The sequence below is a fragment of the Oncorhynchus kisutch genome, unplaced genomic scaffold (genome assembly GCF_002021735.2).
Source record: "Oncorhynchus kisutch isolate 150728-3 unplaced genomic scaffold, Okis_V2 scaffold988, whole genome shotgun sequence".
Taxonomy (NCBI): domain Eukaryota; kingdom Metazoa; phylum Chordata; class Actinopteri; order Salmoniformes; family Salmonidae; genus Oncorhynchus; species Oncorhynchus kisutch.
The window spans coordinates 26648-45928 of NW_022262933.1; the positions used below are offsets into that span (position 1 = coordinate 26648).

Below are 19281 nucleotides of genomic sequence, written 5' to 3' on the forward strand. Positions count from 1 at the left end.
ACTGTGATATGTGGTTGTCCCACCTAGCTATCTTAAGATGAATGCACTAATGTCTGCTGAAGGACTAATATGTCAAATGTGCAATGTTGCATTATCTGCATGGACAGGATGGATGGCAATATACTTTCAACAACAATGTGGATTTGTTCTCTCTCTGAGAAGCTCTATTTGTCACCCAAAGAGCTGATCGTAGGCTATGTCACTGGATCCATTACAGTAGATAGCCCATTCTTCTCAGTATTCACAAGTGTGTCTGTCTGTCTCACCAAGGCAGTGTCGTGGCCTTTTGTTAAAAATAAAAAACGTAGGATTACTTTGTGTGAAGCATCGTATTCAATGTCCTCTGTGAAGTCATCATCACGTTCATCTTATTATATGAAGCTTACTTAGGGAGTGTGTTAACTGGCAACAAGAGGCATTGCCCACCTCTTTGGGTATAGATCATTCAGATGCCCATAAATGTTATCCATTAAATGTCACATCAGTTTTCCCCTCTGCACCAATATTAGAAGCCACAAATCGTTCTTGCATCTTTGATACATTCTAAAATAACATTCAGATTGAACTCCAAAGACATTAACGCTGGTCAATCACATTATGTTTGGCACTGTGGAACAGTGAGAGCAGTTGCACTTTCGGCTGCATCCAGCCTCCCACTCTAATTGCCTCAGAATGCCACCCTGACATTTCCTTAACAGGTCCCTGGGAATTGTGAAAAATCAATGTGTATTAGTCTGAGGAGCGTTAGCCAATATTTGCAGTCCTTTAAACGACTCAAAATGTCTTCCAACTGCTGACATTTTGGATGGGCTCCATTTAAAAAAAAGAAACTTTACTGTAATGTTTGGTATATGGACTGCTGATACTATGCATCTCTGCTCGTCAGCTTTGGTTATTCCAGTATCGGTGGGAAATATTCATAATAAAACACAACACAATGGGCATTGTGCTGCTATAATAGGATGCTACTATCCGGTTTGTATACAATTCGTATGGAAACCCAGTAGTAGCATCCTATTATAGCAGCACAATGTCTATGATACAAATGAAGTCCTGAGCATAGAGGGGAAGCCTGGCAGAGTACCGTGGCAGTACCCCCAGCCCACTCTGCCGTGATATAACTGGATGCATCCCAAATTGCACCTTATTCCCTATATAGTGCACTACTTTTGACCAGGGGCCATGGGAATAGGGTGTCATTTGGGCTGCAGACTGTGTCATTTTCTCTGGGCACAGCACTAGGACTCGATAGGAATCAGACAAGGTGATTTTATCTCCCTGCTAACTATCTTTGTGGCAACGTTGGGGTGCTCAGCTGGACATTCATTCAGCTTGCAGCTTCATCTGCCCTGTACGATAACACTATAGGCCTTGTACAGGTGGGAGTTGCATTCAGACACTTCTTCCAACACACAAAGACAGGAATATGAATGTTGTAGCACCTCTGGCTTGGGCCCTGTTGGAATACTCCAGAAATAATCCTTCCTGCCTCCTACCTTCACAGATGTAAATTGGTGGTTGGTGATTGGATTGGTGTGCAAGGTTATCACTCAATTACCTTCACCAATCCAACCACTTATAGATCTGTGCTTCCCTCTCAAGAAAACAAGGAAGGTTGTATTTTTCATGTATTCCTGAGTGTTCTTAACTCTGGGTTAATGTTGACTGACATGACCAAGGCAACTTATCAAAGTCGTCATTCGGGACCATAATTAGCTGAATCAGGTGTCCTACTGCAGGGCTGGAAGGACAGCCTGCACACCCAGTAGCTCTCCAAGCCCAGAGTTGGAGAAGCGTTGGTTTTCATGTGTCCATGGCAACACAGATGGAACAAACATAGAGAAGGGGTTTCATGGACCACAACAGCTGCCTGCTAAACACAGCATGCTTGAGAGGCAAACAAGTGTTCCATCTGCCATTGGCTTTGTGAATGATTACCTCTTAACCATCAATATACAGTCACATATGTCTTGTCCAACAGTCTTAAATATTATACCTGTGTGTGTGTGTGTGTATTATAAAATGCATTGGTTGATAGAAACTTTGGCTTGGGGTTGATATTAAAAATGTATACTCCCTGAATAGCTGTTTAGTTGGTAAACACAAACCTTCACATGCATCAGAGAGATTCAGAAAAAGTACCTGCCTGATGTGAACAGGGAATAGATTCACCACATCTCATCACAGTAATGCATAATAAACAGCAAGCTTGAGTTGACCATCTCCATTTATAACATTGTTAGCGAACTGCTAAAAGCCCAGTAGCCTGGGACACAGATTGATCTTAACTGAAGGGATGGCATTTCATGAGTGCTTGCATTAGCATGATGCTAAAAGTGTTTAGTCAGTGGGTTCTCTGGACAGCTTTCTAATGGGAGATCATCATAGGCCTGTTGAGAAACAGCATTATCAGCAGATTAGGGTCAAACTGAAAGAAATGGACTGTCCAGTAAGAAAGGTTAACTTTTATTTTCTGTTGCAAAACATTTTATAAAGTTGCCTACCCCAATGAACACAACCCTGTTGTTGTTCTGTTTCCACTTTCATCTATTACCTTTTGTCATGACAACCTCAGGTTTCTTGTACTCCTCCTAAGGCATCAAGGCATTTACAGGGTATGCTTCCTAAATAGCACCCTATTCCCTATATCAGGGAGGGCAACTCCAGTCCTTGGAATGGTGTCACACATTTTTCCCATCCCTAGCAAACACAGCTGATTAAACTATTTACATTCTAAACTGAAGTTCAAGATTAGTGGATTATTGGAGTCCTGTGTGTTGGCTGAGGATGGGGCAAAAGTGGAACACCAATCAGGACACAGAGGACTGGAGTTGTCCATCCCTGGTGTAGGGAATAACATCTCTCCTCAGTCAGTCAAGCAAAGTAGTTTGGGGAGCTGTCTATTGCCCTCACACATAACCCCCCGACAGGATCTTGTTGCCAGGGACAAGCTGAGACTTGCCCATCTTCCTGGATCTCTGTTGACGTCATTAAGGTTGACAGATGCTCCACTGGGCTTCTGTTTGGGTTTATAATCTACACGGTTGGATGACTTCTCTGCATCTGTGGTTGAGGGAAGATCACCACCCACTGGCCAGCTAATGACATGGCAGTGTACATTACTCCCGACAGGTCAAAAGGTCATCCACAGATGGGTGCAAGGTAACATTCCCAGACACTGATTTTGGGTCAGTTTAGCATTTTCCTTACTAATGGTAAGATTAGGTTTGGGGGAGCAGAGACAGTGGGAGGCAGAGACAGTGGGAGGCAGAGACAGTGGGAGGCAGAGACAGTGGGAGGCTTGGTGGTGTTATGGTTAACAAAATCTCCCATGATGACAGATTAAACAATAGATGAGGTGATTCTGTACCTACAGGAACCTTCCCCCCGGAGCAGACTTCACTCCCTGTTTTCTTATCTTGGTGTAGGGTACTGGGTGGGGTGACCCCAAGGCATGGGGTAAATAATCCCTCCTACCTCAGATGTTCTTTAGGCACCATGCACAAGAAAATGGACTGAAACAGGGAGGGACTACCTAGATTTAAGAAACAGTCATTTTCTTTTTTCATTGTGTGGCGTAATGAACACGATCCAGGTCACCTTCAACCTGTGAGTGGACAAACAACCTGACAGATATAGATGCCTTGAGCCAGAATTCCATCTGTTTCACTACATCAGAACCAGCCATTCGGTCCACCATTTGAACAACACAGATAAAAATCACCCTGTCAATTTGTTGGAAATGGCCAGCGTCTCTTTCTTATCATTATTTGAGGGGTTTTATGACACTCAGTTCATCATTAGAATTCTTTACCAAATCAAATCATTGATGTGTTCTCAATTTGTCCAATTGCAACAATATTGCCAAGTTGATGAGCTAATAAAATCCACCACCTGTTTTTCAGAGCCTTTAATAGAAACCTGCATAAATCCATTTAGGCACTTCAGTCCCTATCAACGTTACTTGGACATTTTGGCGAACCTCAGGTGAACGCTTCTTAGTCGTAATCCAACAGATGCTACGCAGGCTGCACATTATATAGGTTGCGTCCCAAATGGCACCCTATTCTCTTTGTAGTGCACTACTTCTGACCAGAGCTCTGGCACACACACTGTAAAGGTGGACGTCTTTAATCACTGGGGCTGACGCAAGGACCGAATCCAGTCTATTTATGCTGCTGGCTTACATAGGAAACCTGTCTCCCTCTAACACGGCTACTCTGTCAGAGCACAGATCGTTAGGGTTATACACCGACACAAATACTCCATTGATTCAATCATTGAGCTGAGGTGAGGAGCCCAGCCCTATTTCACTGTTCATACTATTGAGAGTTGGGCGAGTTGGTCCCATTTGTTTGAGGAGACCTAGTGCGCGTCCCAAATGGAACTCTTTTCCCTACATAGTGCACTACTTTAGTCCTATGAGCCCTGGTCAAAAGTAGTTGCACTATATACAGAATAGGGTACCATTTGTGTTGCAGCCCTAGATTGGGCGACAAAGTGCTCAGGTGAAGGAGTGCCCTTGGGCCCCCATTTGATCAGAGTCTTGGTAGTCCCAGCCCACTGATGATGAATGGCACACTTAATTATTTGTCTCTCTTACTAGCACTTTCTCACCACACAAGAGATCAATATGGCTCTTAAGGGCTGGTGTGATGGTGTTTTGATATCCTCTCAACTACATTCCATCACTTTCTCTCCCCCTCTCTTACTCACTCCTCTTCTCTTTCTCTCCCCCTCTCTTACTCACTCCTCTTATCTTTCTCTCCCCCTCTCTTACTCACTCCTCTTCTCTTTCTCTCCCCCTCTCTTACTCACTACTCTTCTCTTTCTCTCCCCCTCTCTTACTCGCTCCCTCCTTCTCTCTTTCTCTCTTTCTCTCCCCCTCTCTTACTCACTCCTCTTCTCTTTCTTTCCCCCTATCTTACTCCCTCCTCCTTTCTTTCTCTCCCCCTATCTTACTCCCTCCTCCTTTCTTTCTCTCCCCCACTCTAACTTCCTCCTCCTCTCTTTCTCCCTCCTCCTCTCTTTCTCTCCCCCTCTCTTACTCCCTCCTCTCTTTCTCTCTGTCTCTCTCCCTCTCTCACTCCCTCCCTCTCTCTCTCCCTCTCTCTCTAACCCCCTCCCTCCTCTCTTACTCTCTCCCTCTCTCTTTCTTTCCCACTCTCTTACTCCCTCCTCTCTTTCTCTCTGTCTCTCTGTCTCTCTCCCTCTCTCACTCCCTCCCTCTCTCTCTCTCCCTTTCTCGCTAACCCCCTCCCTCCCCTCTTACGCTCTCCCTCTTTCCTCCTCCTCTCTTTCTCTCCCCCTCTCTTACTCCCTCCTCTATTTCTCTCTCTCTCCCTCTCTCACTCCCTCCCTCTCTCTCTCTCCCTCTAACCCCCCCCTCTCTTACTCTCTCCCTCTCTCTTCCTCCTCTCTTTCTCTCCCCCTCTCTTACCGACTCACCCCTCTTCTCTTTTGCTCTCTTTCTCCCTCATTCAACCAACCAATGGTGACAACAGGGTTTTGAAGTTATGACATTTGAGGCCTAGATTTGGCCTGTGTTGAATGTTAGGAGTACCAACGGCATGCATTCAGCAGAAAAGTATATAAAATCCAATCAAATTTAAATAAAATGATGGTTGAATATGCTTCATGTAGAATATATTTGATAGATGTTGTCAGGCACCTAGCTCAATATTATAATTTTTATTTATTTTACTAGGCAAGTCAGTTAAGAATAAATTCTTATTTACAATGACAGCCTAGTGGGTTAACTGCATTGTTCAGGGGTAGAACAACAGATTTTTACCTTGTCAGCTCAGGGAATTGTTCTAGCAACCTTTCAGTTATTGGTCCAACACTCTAACCACTAAGCTACCTGCCACCTCGTGAAGTGTTACCAAACATGAAGTATGAATAATTTTTATGACCCCATAAGGAGCAGGATTTATTTTAAGGAGTTATCAGACTGTAAGCATAAAATGAATGAAGTCTTACCAATTGTCCTTTTCAAATGAAAGAGGAATTGACTGAGATGTAGACCCTATCAAAGCTGTAGGACTGTATTAATTAAGCTTCTCATAGTAGTAGTGCTGACCCAGGATCAGCCTCCCCCTGTTTATAATCTTATTAATTATGACCTCAAGGTAAAACTGATTATAGCTCAGCACTCTTACTACAAGACATTATATGAATAGTGATTCATTGCAAAAATGAGTGCTTTTGACTTGACGTGAACCATCTCAAGTGGAGTATCAGATCTGGAGTGGGACAAAATCCCTCCTGAGGTGTGTGCAAACCTGGTGGCCAACTACAAGAAACGTCTGACCTCTGTGATTGCCAACAAGGGTTTTGCCACCAAGTACTAAGTCATGTTTTGCAGAGGGGTCAAATACTTATTTACCTCATTAAAATGCAAATCAATTTATAAAATTTTTGACATGTATTTTGTTGTTGTTATTCTGTCTCTCACTGTTCAAATAAACCATTAGAATGATAGACGGGTCATTTCTTTGTCAGTGGACAAACGTACAAAATCAGCAGGGGATCAAATACTTTCTCTCTCACTGTATGTCACCCTGTAGTCACAAAAATAATGCTTTCCATGATCTCATTTAGGTGATGGAACAGTTTGAGAACCAGTACAATAACTGATCCACATCAACCACAATGCAAAACTGATGAGTATAGCTGAGTGTTTGTTATGGAGAGAATTAGTATTGATCCTATGGATTTCCTGCTACAATGTACCCAAGGTTTTCATCTTACCCTGAACCCCATATGAAACATGTCCCCAGTTTCTATTAGTGCAGAAGATAGGGAAAGGAAGTGGAGAGAAAAAGAACAACCTCCCCTCTTCATCTGCCTCATTACTTTACCTAGGTCTGTGATAAAACAGGGCTGTAATTTTCACTGACCGAGCCTTGGTGATTTCATCCCTTACAGCCAAATGTTATTATCTCCAGAACACTGCCCCCTGCCAAAGTCTAAGGCTGGAAATTCCACAAAATATCCTAGCAACATCCTTTGTTTACAATGTTGGACATTTTGTTCATTATTTATCATGTGTCCATGTCCTGATAGTATTCGGACAGAGATGGACTGGGCCCACATATCGCTTCGGGGCATTTGTAACAGACAGGTCCATTTAAAAAAACGTTTTTTTTCATTTTTTTCATTATTAGCCAAATAATTATAATTGTAATTCTGCACAAAACCCCCAAATTAGACAGGATCGCATTGGTTAAAGATGGAGCTGCCCATCTGGCATTAGTCTGGACTGCCCTATCCGTTTCTGTTTGGTTACCAATCTCCAGGTGCACTGCTAGTGCAGTAGTGTGGTTGGGGCCTGCTTCAGTCACTGCTGCACATTGCCATGGCCACATCACTTTTCTTCCCTGATGTTCGTCGCTTCGGGCCATTCCTTTATACACTCAGGTACATATACACAATGTTTTTGTTTTCACATAACGCCAGCTGAAGCAAAAACAAGAATGATACAATTTGCTGGAATTTGCAGTCACCCTGCGTAGGCTGTTAAGGTAAACATTTATATTATGTATCAGAGCTTGCCTGTGGCTGGGCCTCTACTACTCCCACAGTCAGCGCACTTTAAACCCAGCGCTGCATGTAAGATAACATTACAATGTAATGGTCCATCAGGCCTGGGCTCCATTTCACCCCTGATTTCCCAAACGCCAGACAGAGTTTCTGCACTGAATTTAAAATACTCTGGCAAGCTATCAGTTCGCTCCTACAGCATACATACGTGCTGGAGACACTTTATATATATATATATCATGGGGCAAAACAGTATTTAGTCAGCCACCAATTGTGCAAGTTCTCCCACTTAAAAAGATGAGAGAGGCCTGTAATTTTCATCATAGGTACACTTCAACTATGACAGACAAAATGAGAAAAGAAAATCCAGAAAATCACATTGTAGGATTTTTTATGAATTTATTTGCAAATTATGGTGGAAAATAAGTATTTGGTCACATACAAACAAGCAAGATTTCTGGCTCTCACAGACCTTGTAACTTCTTCTAGAAGATGCTCCTCTGTCCTCCACTCGTTACCTGAATTAATGGCACCTGTTTGAACTTGTTATCAGTATAAAAGACACCTGTCCACAACCTCAAACAGTCACACTCCAAACTCCACTATGGCCAAGACCAAAGATCTGTCAAAGGACACCAGAAACAAAATTGTAAACCTGCACCAGGCTGGGAAGACTGAATCTGCAATAGGTAAGCAGCTTGGTTTGAAGAAATCAACTGTGGGAGCAATTATTATGAAATGGAAGACATACAAGGCCACTGATTATCTCCCTCGATCTGGGGCTCCATGCAAGATCTCACCCGGGGGGACCCAGTGAATGACCTGCAGAGAGCTGGGTTCAAAGTAACAAAGCCTACCATCAGTAACACACTACGCCGCCAGGGACTCAAATCCTGCAGTGCCAGACGTGTCCCCCTGCTTAAGCCAGTACATGTCCAGGCCCATCTGAAGTTTGCTAGAGAGCATTTGGATGATCCAGAAGAAGATTTGGAGAATGTCATATGGTCAGATGAAACCAAAATATAGCTTTTTGGTAAAAATTCAACTCGTCGTGTTTGGAGGACAAAGAATGCTGAGTTGCATCCAAAGAACACCATACCTACTGTGAAGCATGGGGGTGGAAACATCATTCTTTGGGGCTGTTTTTCTGCAAAGGGACCAGGACGACTGATCCGTGTAAAGGAAAGAATGAATGGGGCCATGTATCGTGAGATTTTGAGTGAAAACCTCCTTCCTTTCTGGATTTTTTCCCCTAATTTTGTATGTCATAGTTGAAGTGTACCTATGATGAAAATTACAGGCCTCTCTCATCTTTTTAAGTGGGAGAACTTGCACAATCGGTGGCTAACTAAATGCCATATTCCACAAACCCCCAAGATGCCTTACTGCTATTATAAACTGGTTACCAACATAATTAGACCAGTGAAAAAGAAAGTGTTGTCATACCCATGGTATACGGTATGATATCCCACAGTTTTCAGCCAATCAGCATTTAGGCCTCAAACCACCCAGTTTTTAATAGTAAGATTATAGGATCTCCATGGTAGGTACACTGTCTGTCTTTGAGACTGCTCTGCTCCGGTCCATAGGGTTGTTGTTACTGTAGACTGCTCTGCTACGGTCCATAGGGTTGTTGTTACTGTAGACTCTCTCTGCTCCGGTCCATAGGGTTGTTGTTACTGTAGACTCTCTCTGCTCCGGTCCATAGGGTTGTTGTTACTGTAGACTCTTTCTGCTCCGGTCCATAGGGTTGTTGTTGTTGTGTTATGGATAAGAGAAGAACCCACAGAGCCCTGGTGCGTCATACAGGCAACATTCTAATGACCTTTCACCCACAGCAAATGACAATAATAGCACCTCATCTTGTTCAGTAGCTATGGTGCAGGTTTGTATTCTGCCGTGTTGCGGGGAGGTTAATTAAAAAACAGTGACCCCTCTTGATATTTTGTGTGTATGCCAGTAGGAACGGGGGACTCAGAATTCAACATACTGCAGAAGGTTGTTCTGATGGAATCTGAAGCAGAAAGGTAAAGCACATGGGTATATATAATAAACTAATATAGAGTTTATTTAGCTAATAACCAGAATGCATTTGCTGAGTGGCCAGAACCACATTGACATAGATGGTATTTGCCACACTCTCTAGAATGACTTGCATAATTAATATTATTCATGCCAGTATATCAACGGGCTATGGACGTGACCTCCCATAACGAAGTGAAACTTCGCAGTGATCGGAAGCAGTGTGTAATGGCTGTGTATTATCTGCAAATGAGGACAAGTTAGGTCTCTGGTGGGGTCCTCACTCATGGACAATACTAGCCCCTTTAAGATAAGTTTAGGCTTCAGTGATTTCCACACTGAGTACAGGCCTAGGGTTCAGAGAGTGGGACAGTTACTGGCATATGGTGTTTGATGGATGTGTTGAGAATGTTGACCACTAGGTGGCTCTCAGCCCTTATGCCTCTGCATATGCAGTGGTGTAAAGGACTTCAGTATATTATAACAATTACATTTACTTTTAATACTTAAGTATATTTAAAACCAAATACTTTTAGACTTTTACTCAAGTAGTATTTTACTGGGTTACTCACTCTAATAGAAAATGACTCAAGTTAAAGTATCTTTACTTTTACTCAAGTATGACAATTGGGTATGTTTTCCACCACTGGACATATAACATTTGATAGAGTTGCTGTTCTGCAGCTGGATGTGCTGAGAATGTCGACCACTAGGTGGCTCTCAGCCTTTATGCCTCTGCAGTCTGCTCCCTCAATGTCTGTCTCAAACTGCACTGTACAACACAGTGATGCAATTATGTGCATGGTCAGTGGTGCAATACTTTGATGCAATGGCACCAGGGACAACAGGTTTTTACCTCAGTCCTACCACAGTTGTCAGTCTCAATCATTTGCACTCTGAATGTATGTTGGCTATATTATATTTAGCGCTTCTACAGTCATGTATATATACCATATCTACCTCACATCAATGCTCCCCCACACAAATTCATATACTGTATATCTCAGAATGATAGCTTTTTTTCACACAAGGTTACAGCAAGAGAGAACCTATTCCGTTCTGTCGCATCAATTCCCTTGAGATAGTTCAAACACAGACAAAAAAAAGGCTTTTCCTCTCAACTCCGCAGACTGATACCGCCGAGGGAATTCTTTTAAAGGTCACCCCAAAACCCACAGATATAGTTTTTGCTCTGTTTTGGTAAGGCTTTTTCAGACACAAATGTGTGCTGACTCATCACCGCCCCTCCATGCTGCGAGGACCCCTCTCCTCCCCGAAGATCCTTCCCCTCCCTGTGATAACTAAGCAGCATCCTCCATCTCAGTTAACATCCTGTGTGAACGTGACACCAGCACAGGCAGGAAATAGTTGGCCTAAATTATCCAATGGCTACACAATGGCTCTGTCGTAATTCATCTTTCCGTTATTCCTCGCCTAGGTCCAAGGTCCCTCCTCTAAGCCCTTTTCTCCAATGCGCTTTGAGGATGCAGTGAGGAAAGAGGATGTGAGGAACCGAGGAAAGATGAATTGGGAAAGAGCCGATGAGTAGCGCGGATGGGCCTCATCTCGTGTGCTGCTATCCCCTTCATGTTGTGTATGAAACCGTATAATACATAGTGTCCCTGTATCGTTTATCCCACAAAACCAGACCTAAAGAGGGACAGGAGGCTTGTTTAGGGAGAAAGGATGTAAGAGTGTTGGCAAGAGTAGCAAAGCCTGTTATCGAGTCCCTCCCGTATGCCGTGATCATGTGGCTGTGCCCAGCATTAGGTGAGACGAGGTGAGATGAGAGAGGAGATGAAACAGCACATTGAGCCTGCGTCCCAAATGGCACACTATATTTTGTAGTGGACTACTTTTGACCAGGGTCTATAGGGCTATAGTCAAAAGTAGTGCACTATACAGGAAGTAGGGTGCCATCTGAGATACAATCTGAATCACAGGGGAGTGCGAGAGGAGTGGTTCTGCGCCCGCTCCCAACCCAACAGGAGTAACCGTTTTCTGAGGTGAGCAGGAGCAAACTGCAAAAATCTCTTTCTCTCAGGATCGATTGAGCTTTTCCCCAGCAACCCTGTTATGCTAAAGGCACCCACCAGCACGCAACTACCAGCACGCACACGCGCACACACCCACCCACACACACATCCTGGACTCTCCTTGTCAGATAAAACTATACAAAATATATTCACGTCACCAAATAATTGATTAAAACACACTGTTTTTAAATGAAGTTCTACAGTAGTCTCAACAGCATTCTGTAGGGTAGTACAATGGTGTAGCTGGAGGACAGCTAACTTCCGTCCTCCTCTGGGTACATTAGTAGTAATTTGTATTTAACACAGTAGTTATCAAATCAAATCAAATCAAATTTTATTTGTCACATACACATGGTTAGCAGATGTTAATGCGAGTGTAGCGAAATGCTTGTGCTTATAGTTCCGACAATGCAGTAATAACCAACAAGTAATCTAACTAACAATTCCAAAACTACTGTCTTATACACAGTGTAAGGGGATAAAGAATATGTACATAGGGATATATGAATGAGTGATGGTACAGAGCAGCCTAGGCAAGATACAGTAGATGATATCGAGTACAGTATATACATATGAGATGAGTATGTAAACCAAGTGGCGTAGTTAAAGTGGCTAGTGATACAACATGTATTACATAAGGATGCAGTCGATGATATAGAGTACAGTATATACGTATGCATATGAGATGAATAATGTAGGGTAAGTAACATTATATAAGGTAGCATTGTTTAAAGTGGCTAGTGATATATTTACATCATTTCCCATCAATTCCCATTATTAAAGTGGCTGAAGTTGAGTCAGTGTCATTGTCAGTGTGTTGGCAGCAGCCACTCAATGTTAGTGGTGGCTGTTTAACAGTCTGATGGCCTTGAGATAGAAGCTGTTTTTCAGTCTCTCGGTCCCAGCTTTGATGCACCTGTACTGACCTCGCCTTCTGGATGATAGCGGGGCGAACAGGCAGTGGCTCGGGTGGTTTATGGCCTTCCTGTAGCATCGGGTGGTGTAGGTGTCCTGGAGGGCAGGTAGTTTGCCCCTGGTGATGCGTTGTGCAGACCTCACTACAGGTCTGCACCAGGATGCCAGGATGCTCTCGATTGTGCATCTGTAGAAGTTTGTGAGTGCTTTTGGTGACAAGCCGAATTTCTTCAGCCTCCTGAGGTTGAAGAGGCGCTGCTGCGCCTTCTTCACGATGCTGTCTGTGTGAGTGGACCAATTCAATTTGTCTGTGATGTGTATGCCGAGGAACTTAAAACTTGCTACCCTCTCCACTACTGTTCCATCGATGTGGATAGGGGGGTGTTCCCTCTGCTGTTTCCTGAAGTCCACAATCATCTCCTTAGTTTTGTTGACGTTGAGTGTGAGGTTATTTTCCTGACACCACACTCCGAGGGCCCTCACCTCCTCCCTGTAGGCCGTCTCGTCGTTGTTGGTAATCAAGCCTACCACTGTTGTGTCGTCCGCACACTTGATGATTGAGTTGGAGGCGTGCGTGGCCACGCAGTCGTGGGTGAACAGGGAGTACAGGAGAGGGCTCAGAACGCACCCTTGTGGGGCCCCAGTGTTGAGGATCAGCGGGGAGGAGATGTTGTTGCCTACCCTCACCACCTGGGGGCGGCCCGTCAGGAAGTCCAGTACCCAGTTGCACAGGGCGGGGTCGAGACCCAGGGTCTCGAGCTTGATGACGAGCTTGGAGGGTACTATGGTGTTGAATGCCGAGCTGTAGTCGATGAACAGCATTCTCACATAGGTATTCCTCTTGTCCAGATGGGTTAGGGCAGTGTGCAGTGTGGTTGAGATTGCATCGTCTGTGGACCTATTTGGGCGGTAAGCAAATTGGAGTGGGTCTAGGGTGTCAGGTAGGGTGGAGGTGATATGGTCCTTGACTAGTCTCTCAAAGCACTTCATGATGACGGATGTGAGTGCTACGGGGCGGTAGTCGTTTAGCTCAGTTACCTTAGCTTTCTTGGGAACAGGAACAATGGTGGCCCTCTTGAAGCATGTGGGAACAGCAGACTGGTATAGGGATTGATTGAATATGTCCGTAAACACACCGGCCAGCTGGTCTGCGCATGCTCTGAGGGCGCGGCTGGGGATGCCGTCTGGGCCTGCAGCCTTGCGAGGGTTAACACGTTTAAATGTCTTACTCACCTCGGCTGCAGTGAAGGAGAGACTGCATGTTTTCGTTGCAGGCCGTGTCAGTGGCACTGTATTGTCCTCAAAGCGGGCAAAAAAGTTATTTAGTCTGCCTGGGAGCAAGACATCCTGGTCCGTGACTGGGCTGGAATTCTTCCTGTAGTCCGTGATTGACTGTAGACCCTGCCACATGACTTCGGGAAGACTTCCTCCAACCTATCAGAGCTCTTGCAGCATGAACTGAGATGTTGTCTACATAGTCAAAGGACCAGAGAATTAATCTAGTACTGAAAGCACAAGCTACAGCTAACTAGCACTGCTGTGCATAAAATGTAGTGGGTAGTTGACTCAAAGAGAAAGACAGACAATAGTTTATCTGCTGTCTCAGCCACTGCCTGTCACCAAGGGTGTACCCCAAGGCTCTATCCTAGGCCCCACGCTCTTCTCAATTTACATCAACAACATAGCTCAGGCAGTAGGAAGCTCTCTCATCCATTTATATGCAGATGATACAGTCTTATACTCAGCTGGTTCCTCCCCAGATTTTTGTGTTAAACGCTCTACAACAAAGCTTTCTTAGTGTCCAACAAGCTTTCTCTGCCCTTAACCTTGTTATGAAAACCTCCAAAACAAAGGTCATGTGGTGAAGTAAGAAGAATGCCCCTCTCCCCACAGGTGTGATTACTACCTCTGAGGGTTTAGATCTTGAGGTAGTCACCTCATACAAGTATTTGGGAGTATGGCTAGACGGTAGGCTGCACTTCTCTCAGCACATATCAACGCTGCAGGCTAAAGTTAAATCTAGACTTGGTTTCCTCTATCGTAATCGCTCCTCTTTCACTCCAGCTGCCAAACTAACCCTGATTCAGATGACTATCCTACCCATGCTAGATTATGGAGACATAATTTATAGATCGGCAGGTAAGGGTGCTCTTGAGCGGCTAGATGTTCTTTGCCATTCGGCCATCAGATTTGCCACCAATGGACACATCGCTGCACTCTATACTACTCTGTAAACTGGTCCTCTCTGTATACCTGTCGCAAGACCCACTGGTTGATGCTTATTTATAAAACTCTCTTAGGTCTCACTCCCCCCTGTCTGAGATATATACTGCAGCCCTCATCCTCCACATACACACCCGTTCTGCCAGTCACATTCTGTTAAAGTTCCTCAAAGCACACACATCCCTGGGTCACTCGTCTTTTCAGTTTGCTGCAGCTAGCGGCTGGAATGAGCTGCAGCAAACACTCAAACTGGACAGTTTTATCTCAATATCTTCATTCAAAGACTCAATCATGGACACTCTTACTGACAGATTGTGGCTGTTTTACGTGATGTATTGTTGTCCCTACCTTCTTGCCCCTTGTGCTGTTGTCTGTGCCCAATAATGTTGGTACCCTGTGCTGCTGTCATGTTGTGTTGCTACCATGCTGTGTTTTCATGTGTTGCTGCCATGCTATGTTGTCTTAGGTCTCTCTTTATGTAGTGTTGTCTCTCTTTCGGGATGTGTGTTTTGTCCTATATTTGTATTTAATTTATTTGTATTTTTAATCACCCGTCCCCACAGGAGGCCTTTTGCCTTTTGGTAAGCCGTCATTGTATATAAGACATATGACGGTCGTCATAAGACATAAGACGACCGTGACAATGTAAAATCTGCATAAGTACAATGCATTTACTAGGAGTTACACAGGATTTGGCTAGTTATAATGAAATTGATCTTGAAGGGTACTTGTAATTATAGTGTACCGATACTCCGATAGTGGTGTAAAAAGTACCCATGCCTGAGTACAAGTAAACATACCTTAATAGAAAATGACTGAAGTAAAAGTGAAAGTCACCCAGAAAATGGTCCTTGAGTAATAGTCTAAATATACTTAAGTATCAAAATTAAAAGTATAACTCATTTTGCATTCCTTATATTAAGCAAAGCAGACGGCACAAAACAACATCTACAAACACAGTACCCCATAACGACAAAGCGACAAGAGACTGCGGTCGCCTTTGCATGGATAAACAGTGTTTGTTGGTCCTGTATGAATCTTTTGTTAGAGTAGCCAACCCCTGAGACATCAAACACACAACAGGCTGTTTATCATGATATACAATCTTGAGACCACATCCTGAAATACACCACCTTCTTGGTCCGTTTCAGTGTGCATACAGGGCTAATTGCTTTACATACACTACATGACCTAGGGGGGCCTACCCACGAACCACGAAAAACAGGCCCAGACCATTATTCCTCCTCCACCAAACTTTACAGTTGGCACTATGCATTTGGGCAGGTAGCGTTCTCCTGGCATCCGCCATCCGACTGCCAGATGGTGAAGCGGGATTCATCACTCCAGAGAACGCGTTTCCACTGCTCCAGAGTCCAATGCCGGCTAGTTTTACACCCCTCCAACCGACACTTGGCAATGCACATGGTAATCTAAGACTTCTGAACGGTTGCTCGGCAATGGAAACTCATTTCATGAATCTCTCAACGAACATTTATTGTGCTGATGTTGTTTACAGAGGCAGTTTGGAACTCGGTAGTGAGTGTTTCAAACGAGGACAAACGATTTTTACGCACTGCGCGCTTCAGCACTCAGCGGTCCACTTCTGTGAGCTTGTTTGGCCTACCACTTTGCGGCTGAGCCGTTGTTGCTCCTAGATGTTTCCACTTCACAATAACAGCACTTACAGTTGAACGGGGCAGCTCTAGCAGGACAGACATTTTATGAACTGACTTGTTGGAAAGACGGCATCCTATGACGGTGCCAAGTTGAAAGTCACTGAGCTCTCCAGTAAGGCCATTCTACTGCCAATGTTTGTCTATGAAGATTGCATGGCTGTTTGCTTGATTTTATACAAATCCACAAATTTGAAGGGGTGTCCACATGGATCATTTGTTAAAGAGAAATGAAATTCCTGACATTTAATCCTAGTAAACATTCCCTGTCTTAGGTCAGTTAGGATCACCACTTTATTTTAAGAATATGAAATGTCAGAATAACAGTAGAGTGAATGATTTATTTCAGCTTTTGGACACGTATATGGGCTATTCATACATAGACAACACCGACCTGAACTTGTATAGACTTTTGGACAGGAACATTAGCTATACAGTGATAGGCACAAGTAGGAGTGTGCATGACATGTCACCAATAGAGTCGATGCCCCAATGTCTGAGCCAATAAGAGAATGGAAACTAAGTAAGACAACAAGATTCGTAAAGTGGAGTGACACTTATGTAAGGATGAGACTGTATAAAAGCCAAGTACTAAGAATGAAGAGTCAGTTGTTCCATGGAATTGCTCGGCTCTGTTAGTTTGTAATAAATTCACAAGTTCTGGTATTGGTGAATTATTTGATTCAATATTTTCCACAACACTATAAAAGTGCAAAGTCTTGCAAGGGGACAATTGAAGTCTGGCTTACAACCAAACGTATACTGTAGATCTACAGAGACATCATGAGAGCGACTGCAGCCGTCCTATTGGTCCTATGTCTCCTGACCGTCAGTCATGGTAAGTTACCATCATCTGAAACATGCTTGATCAACTTGGAATTGATCATCAAGTTCGCTCCATAATGTCATCCTCCTTGTTGGCTGTGTGCTCTCCTCACATCTTTGTCTCCATAGCATGGGACTGTCAGGAGGTAGTAAACATCAAGAATCTGATGCAGATCGATGCAGGACTGGGGCAAGTGGTTGCAACAGACACAAGTCAAATCCCCTACTACCTGGTAGGTGATAAATGGATCCGCCTGCCTGGTTCCCTGAAGCATATCACTGTAGGACCAGCAGGGATCTGGGGTGTCAACAAGGACTATGCAATCTACAAGTATGTGGCCGGTAACTGGGTGAAAGCTGAAGGTTAGTGGAGAGAATTACTCAATATTTATCCAGAGGACACCTGCTTCTTAGCTTTCCTGATACCATCAGGCTGTTGAAAACATTTTAAATTGTAACTTGTAGGTCATTTGGCAGTACTCACAGATATGTGCTCCATGTTTACTTGTCCGTCTGTCTGTCTGTCTTTGTGGTCTTCAGGCCTTCTGAAACAGTTGGATGCTGGAGGTGAACAGTTTATTGTTGGGGCCAACATGAACGATACTCCATTCTGTCTGACACGTAGTGCCACAGTTGGTTACAAGGGTCCAGGCTCACCTCTTCCATGGACAGGATTGCCAGGAGCTGTGAAGTACTACAGCTGTGGACCCTTTGGGTGCTGGGCAGTCAACAAGAATGATGATATCTACTTAATGAGTGTAAGATCTGGGAGAGAGTGTGAGAGCTGGAGCAGAGTAGTAGAGGATGGAGAGTGTCAGTTATTCTAAAACTGTTTCATATTATATCTGTTGAAATGGTCCTAAACACCTGATTGAATCTGTTTGTTTCCAGCTGAATCAAGACTGTCAAAACAACGGGTGGAGACACATTGGCGGCAAGCTTTCCATGATTGAAGTGGCAACTGATGGTAGTGTCTTTGGGGTTAACTCTGCAGGCCAAGTTTATACCAGGTAAGGTTACTACTGAACTATGTGTATAATAATGGTATACCTTTAATTATAATTATTATCCTTACTGTACTTGCTTTGTGAAGCAACTAAAATACTGTAGATACATGAATAAAATCAGTCAAATATAATCAGATCTAAACTTATAGGACTTATAAAGACATGTGTAGACATTGTACGATGAAGTATGTAAGAGTGGGATGTCCTATAAAGCTACAGTTTGGGATTAAAACAACAACTTCCCAGACATCCCACCACTTGTTTTGGTAAACAGTTGAGGAATGTAGTTAGAGAAATGTAACCACTCTCATATTCATACATGGAGCTACGGATGCAAAGACAGATCAAAAAAAAAATGTAACATGTATTTTAAAGCTATACATTGTTTGTTTACAATAACATTGTTTACCAAAAATGGATGTACTTAAAAGCTTACATTTTAGCTTCTTTTGTGGTTGAATAAAGCTTAAGAGGCAGAAGTTATATTCTCCAAAAATCTATGGCTATATCCAGTTATTACCGTCCAAAAATGGATGTACTTAAAAAAATGCATAAGCTTTAAAACATGAACCTCTTTCTTCAACACAGAGACGGCATCACAGCCAGTAAACCAGAGGGCACCGGATGGAGCAATATCCCTATGTGCATGCGCATGGGCCACGTGACCTATGACCTGGGCCGTCTTTGGGTGGTCTCCAAGTCTGGAGTCACCATGGTGTGCACACATTAGTCTCTCCTCTGCATCTGATGGCCGTTCGGGATCTGTCTAAAGTTCACTTGCTAACTCATCGATCTCTCTTTCTGGAACAGCCTTCTGCTTGAGATTGCCCAACATCAGTTCATAAGAATCCTTCATTCTAAAACCTACTACTCTAACTATACTTTTCAGTACTTTATCTCTGTCAATAGTAATCACTGATCTTCATGATCTTGCTTCAGAGGTTATTCATAGAGATGGATGGAATCCCTTTCAATGCTTATTATCTCATTATATAATCATTTCCCGCAAAAATAAAGCATTCAGTTTGAAGCTAT

At 43.6% G+C, this 19281-nt stretch overlaps 1 protein-coding gene across 1 annotated transcript; it reads left to right on the forward strand.

Moving 5' to 3' along the window:
* The first annotated feature begins 16971 nt into the window (after positions 1 to 16971).
* Positions 16972 to 19281, forward strand: LOC109882267 (fish-egg lectin-like). The gene is made up of 5 exons (XM_020474373.2): positions 16972 to 17252; positions 17369 to 17602; positions 17780 to 17997; positions 18131 to 18249; positions 18835 to 19281. The coding sequence occupies exons 1-5, from the start codon at positions 17198 to 17200 to the stop codon at positions 18974 to 18976; spliced, it is 768 nt and encodes a 255-aa protein (XP_020329962.1). The 5' UTR covers positions 16972 to 17197; the 3' UTR covers positions 18977 to 19281.

Excerpts from the sequence above, each read along its gene's own strand:
- LOC109882267 (XM_020474373.2), top strand. The coding sequence starts at position 17,198 with ATGAGAGCGACTGCAGCCGTCCTATTGGTCCTATGTCTCCTGACCGTC. Across the intron at positions 17,253-17,368 it reads TCTCCTGACCGTCAGTCATG|CATGGGACTGTCAGGAGGTA; the intron begins GTAAGTTACCAT and ends TTGTCTCCATAG. Across the intron at positions 17,998-18,130 it reads ATGATATCTACTTAATGAGT|CTGAATCAAGACTGTCAAAA; the intron begins GTAAGATCTGGG and ends GTTTGTTTCCAG.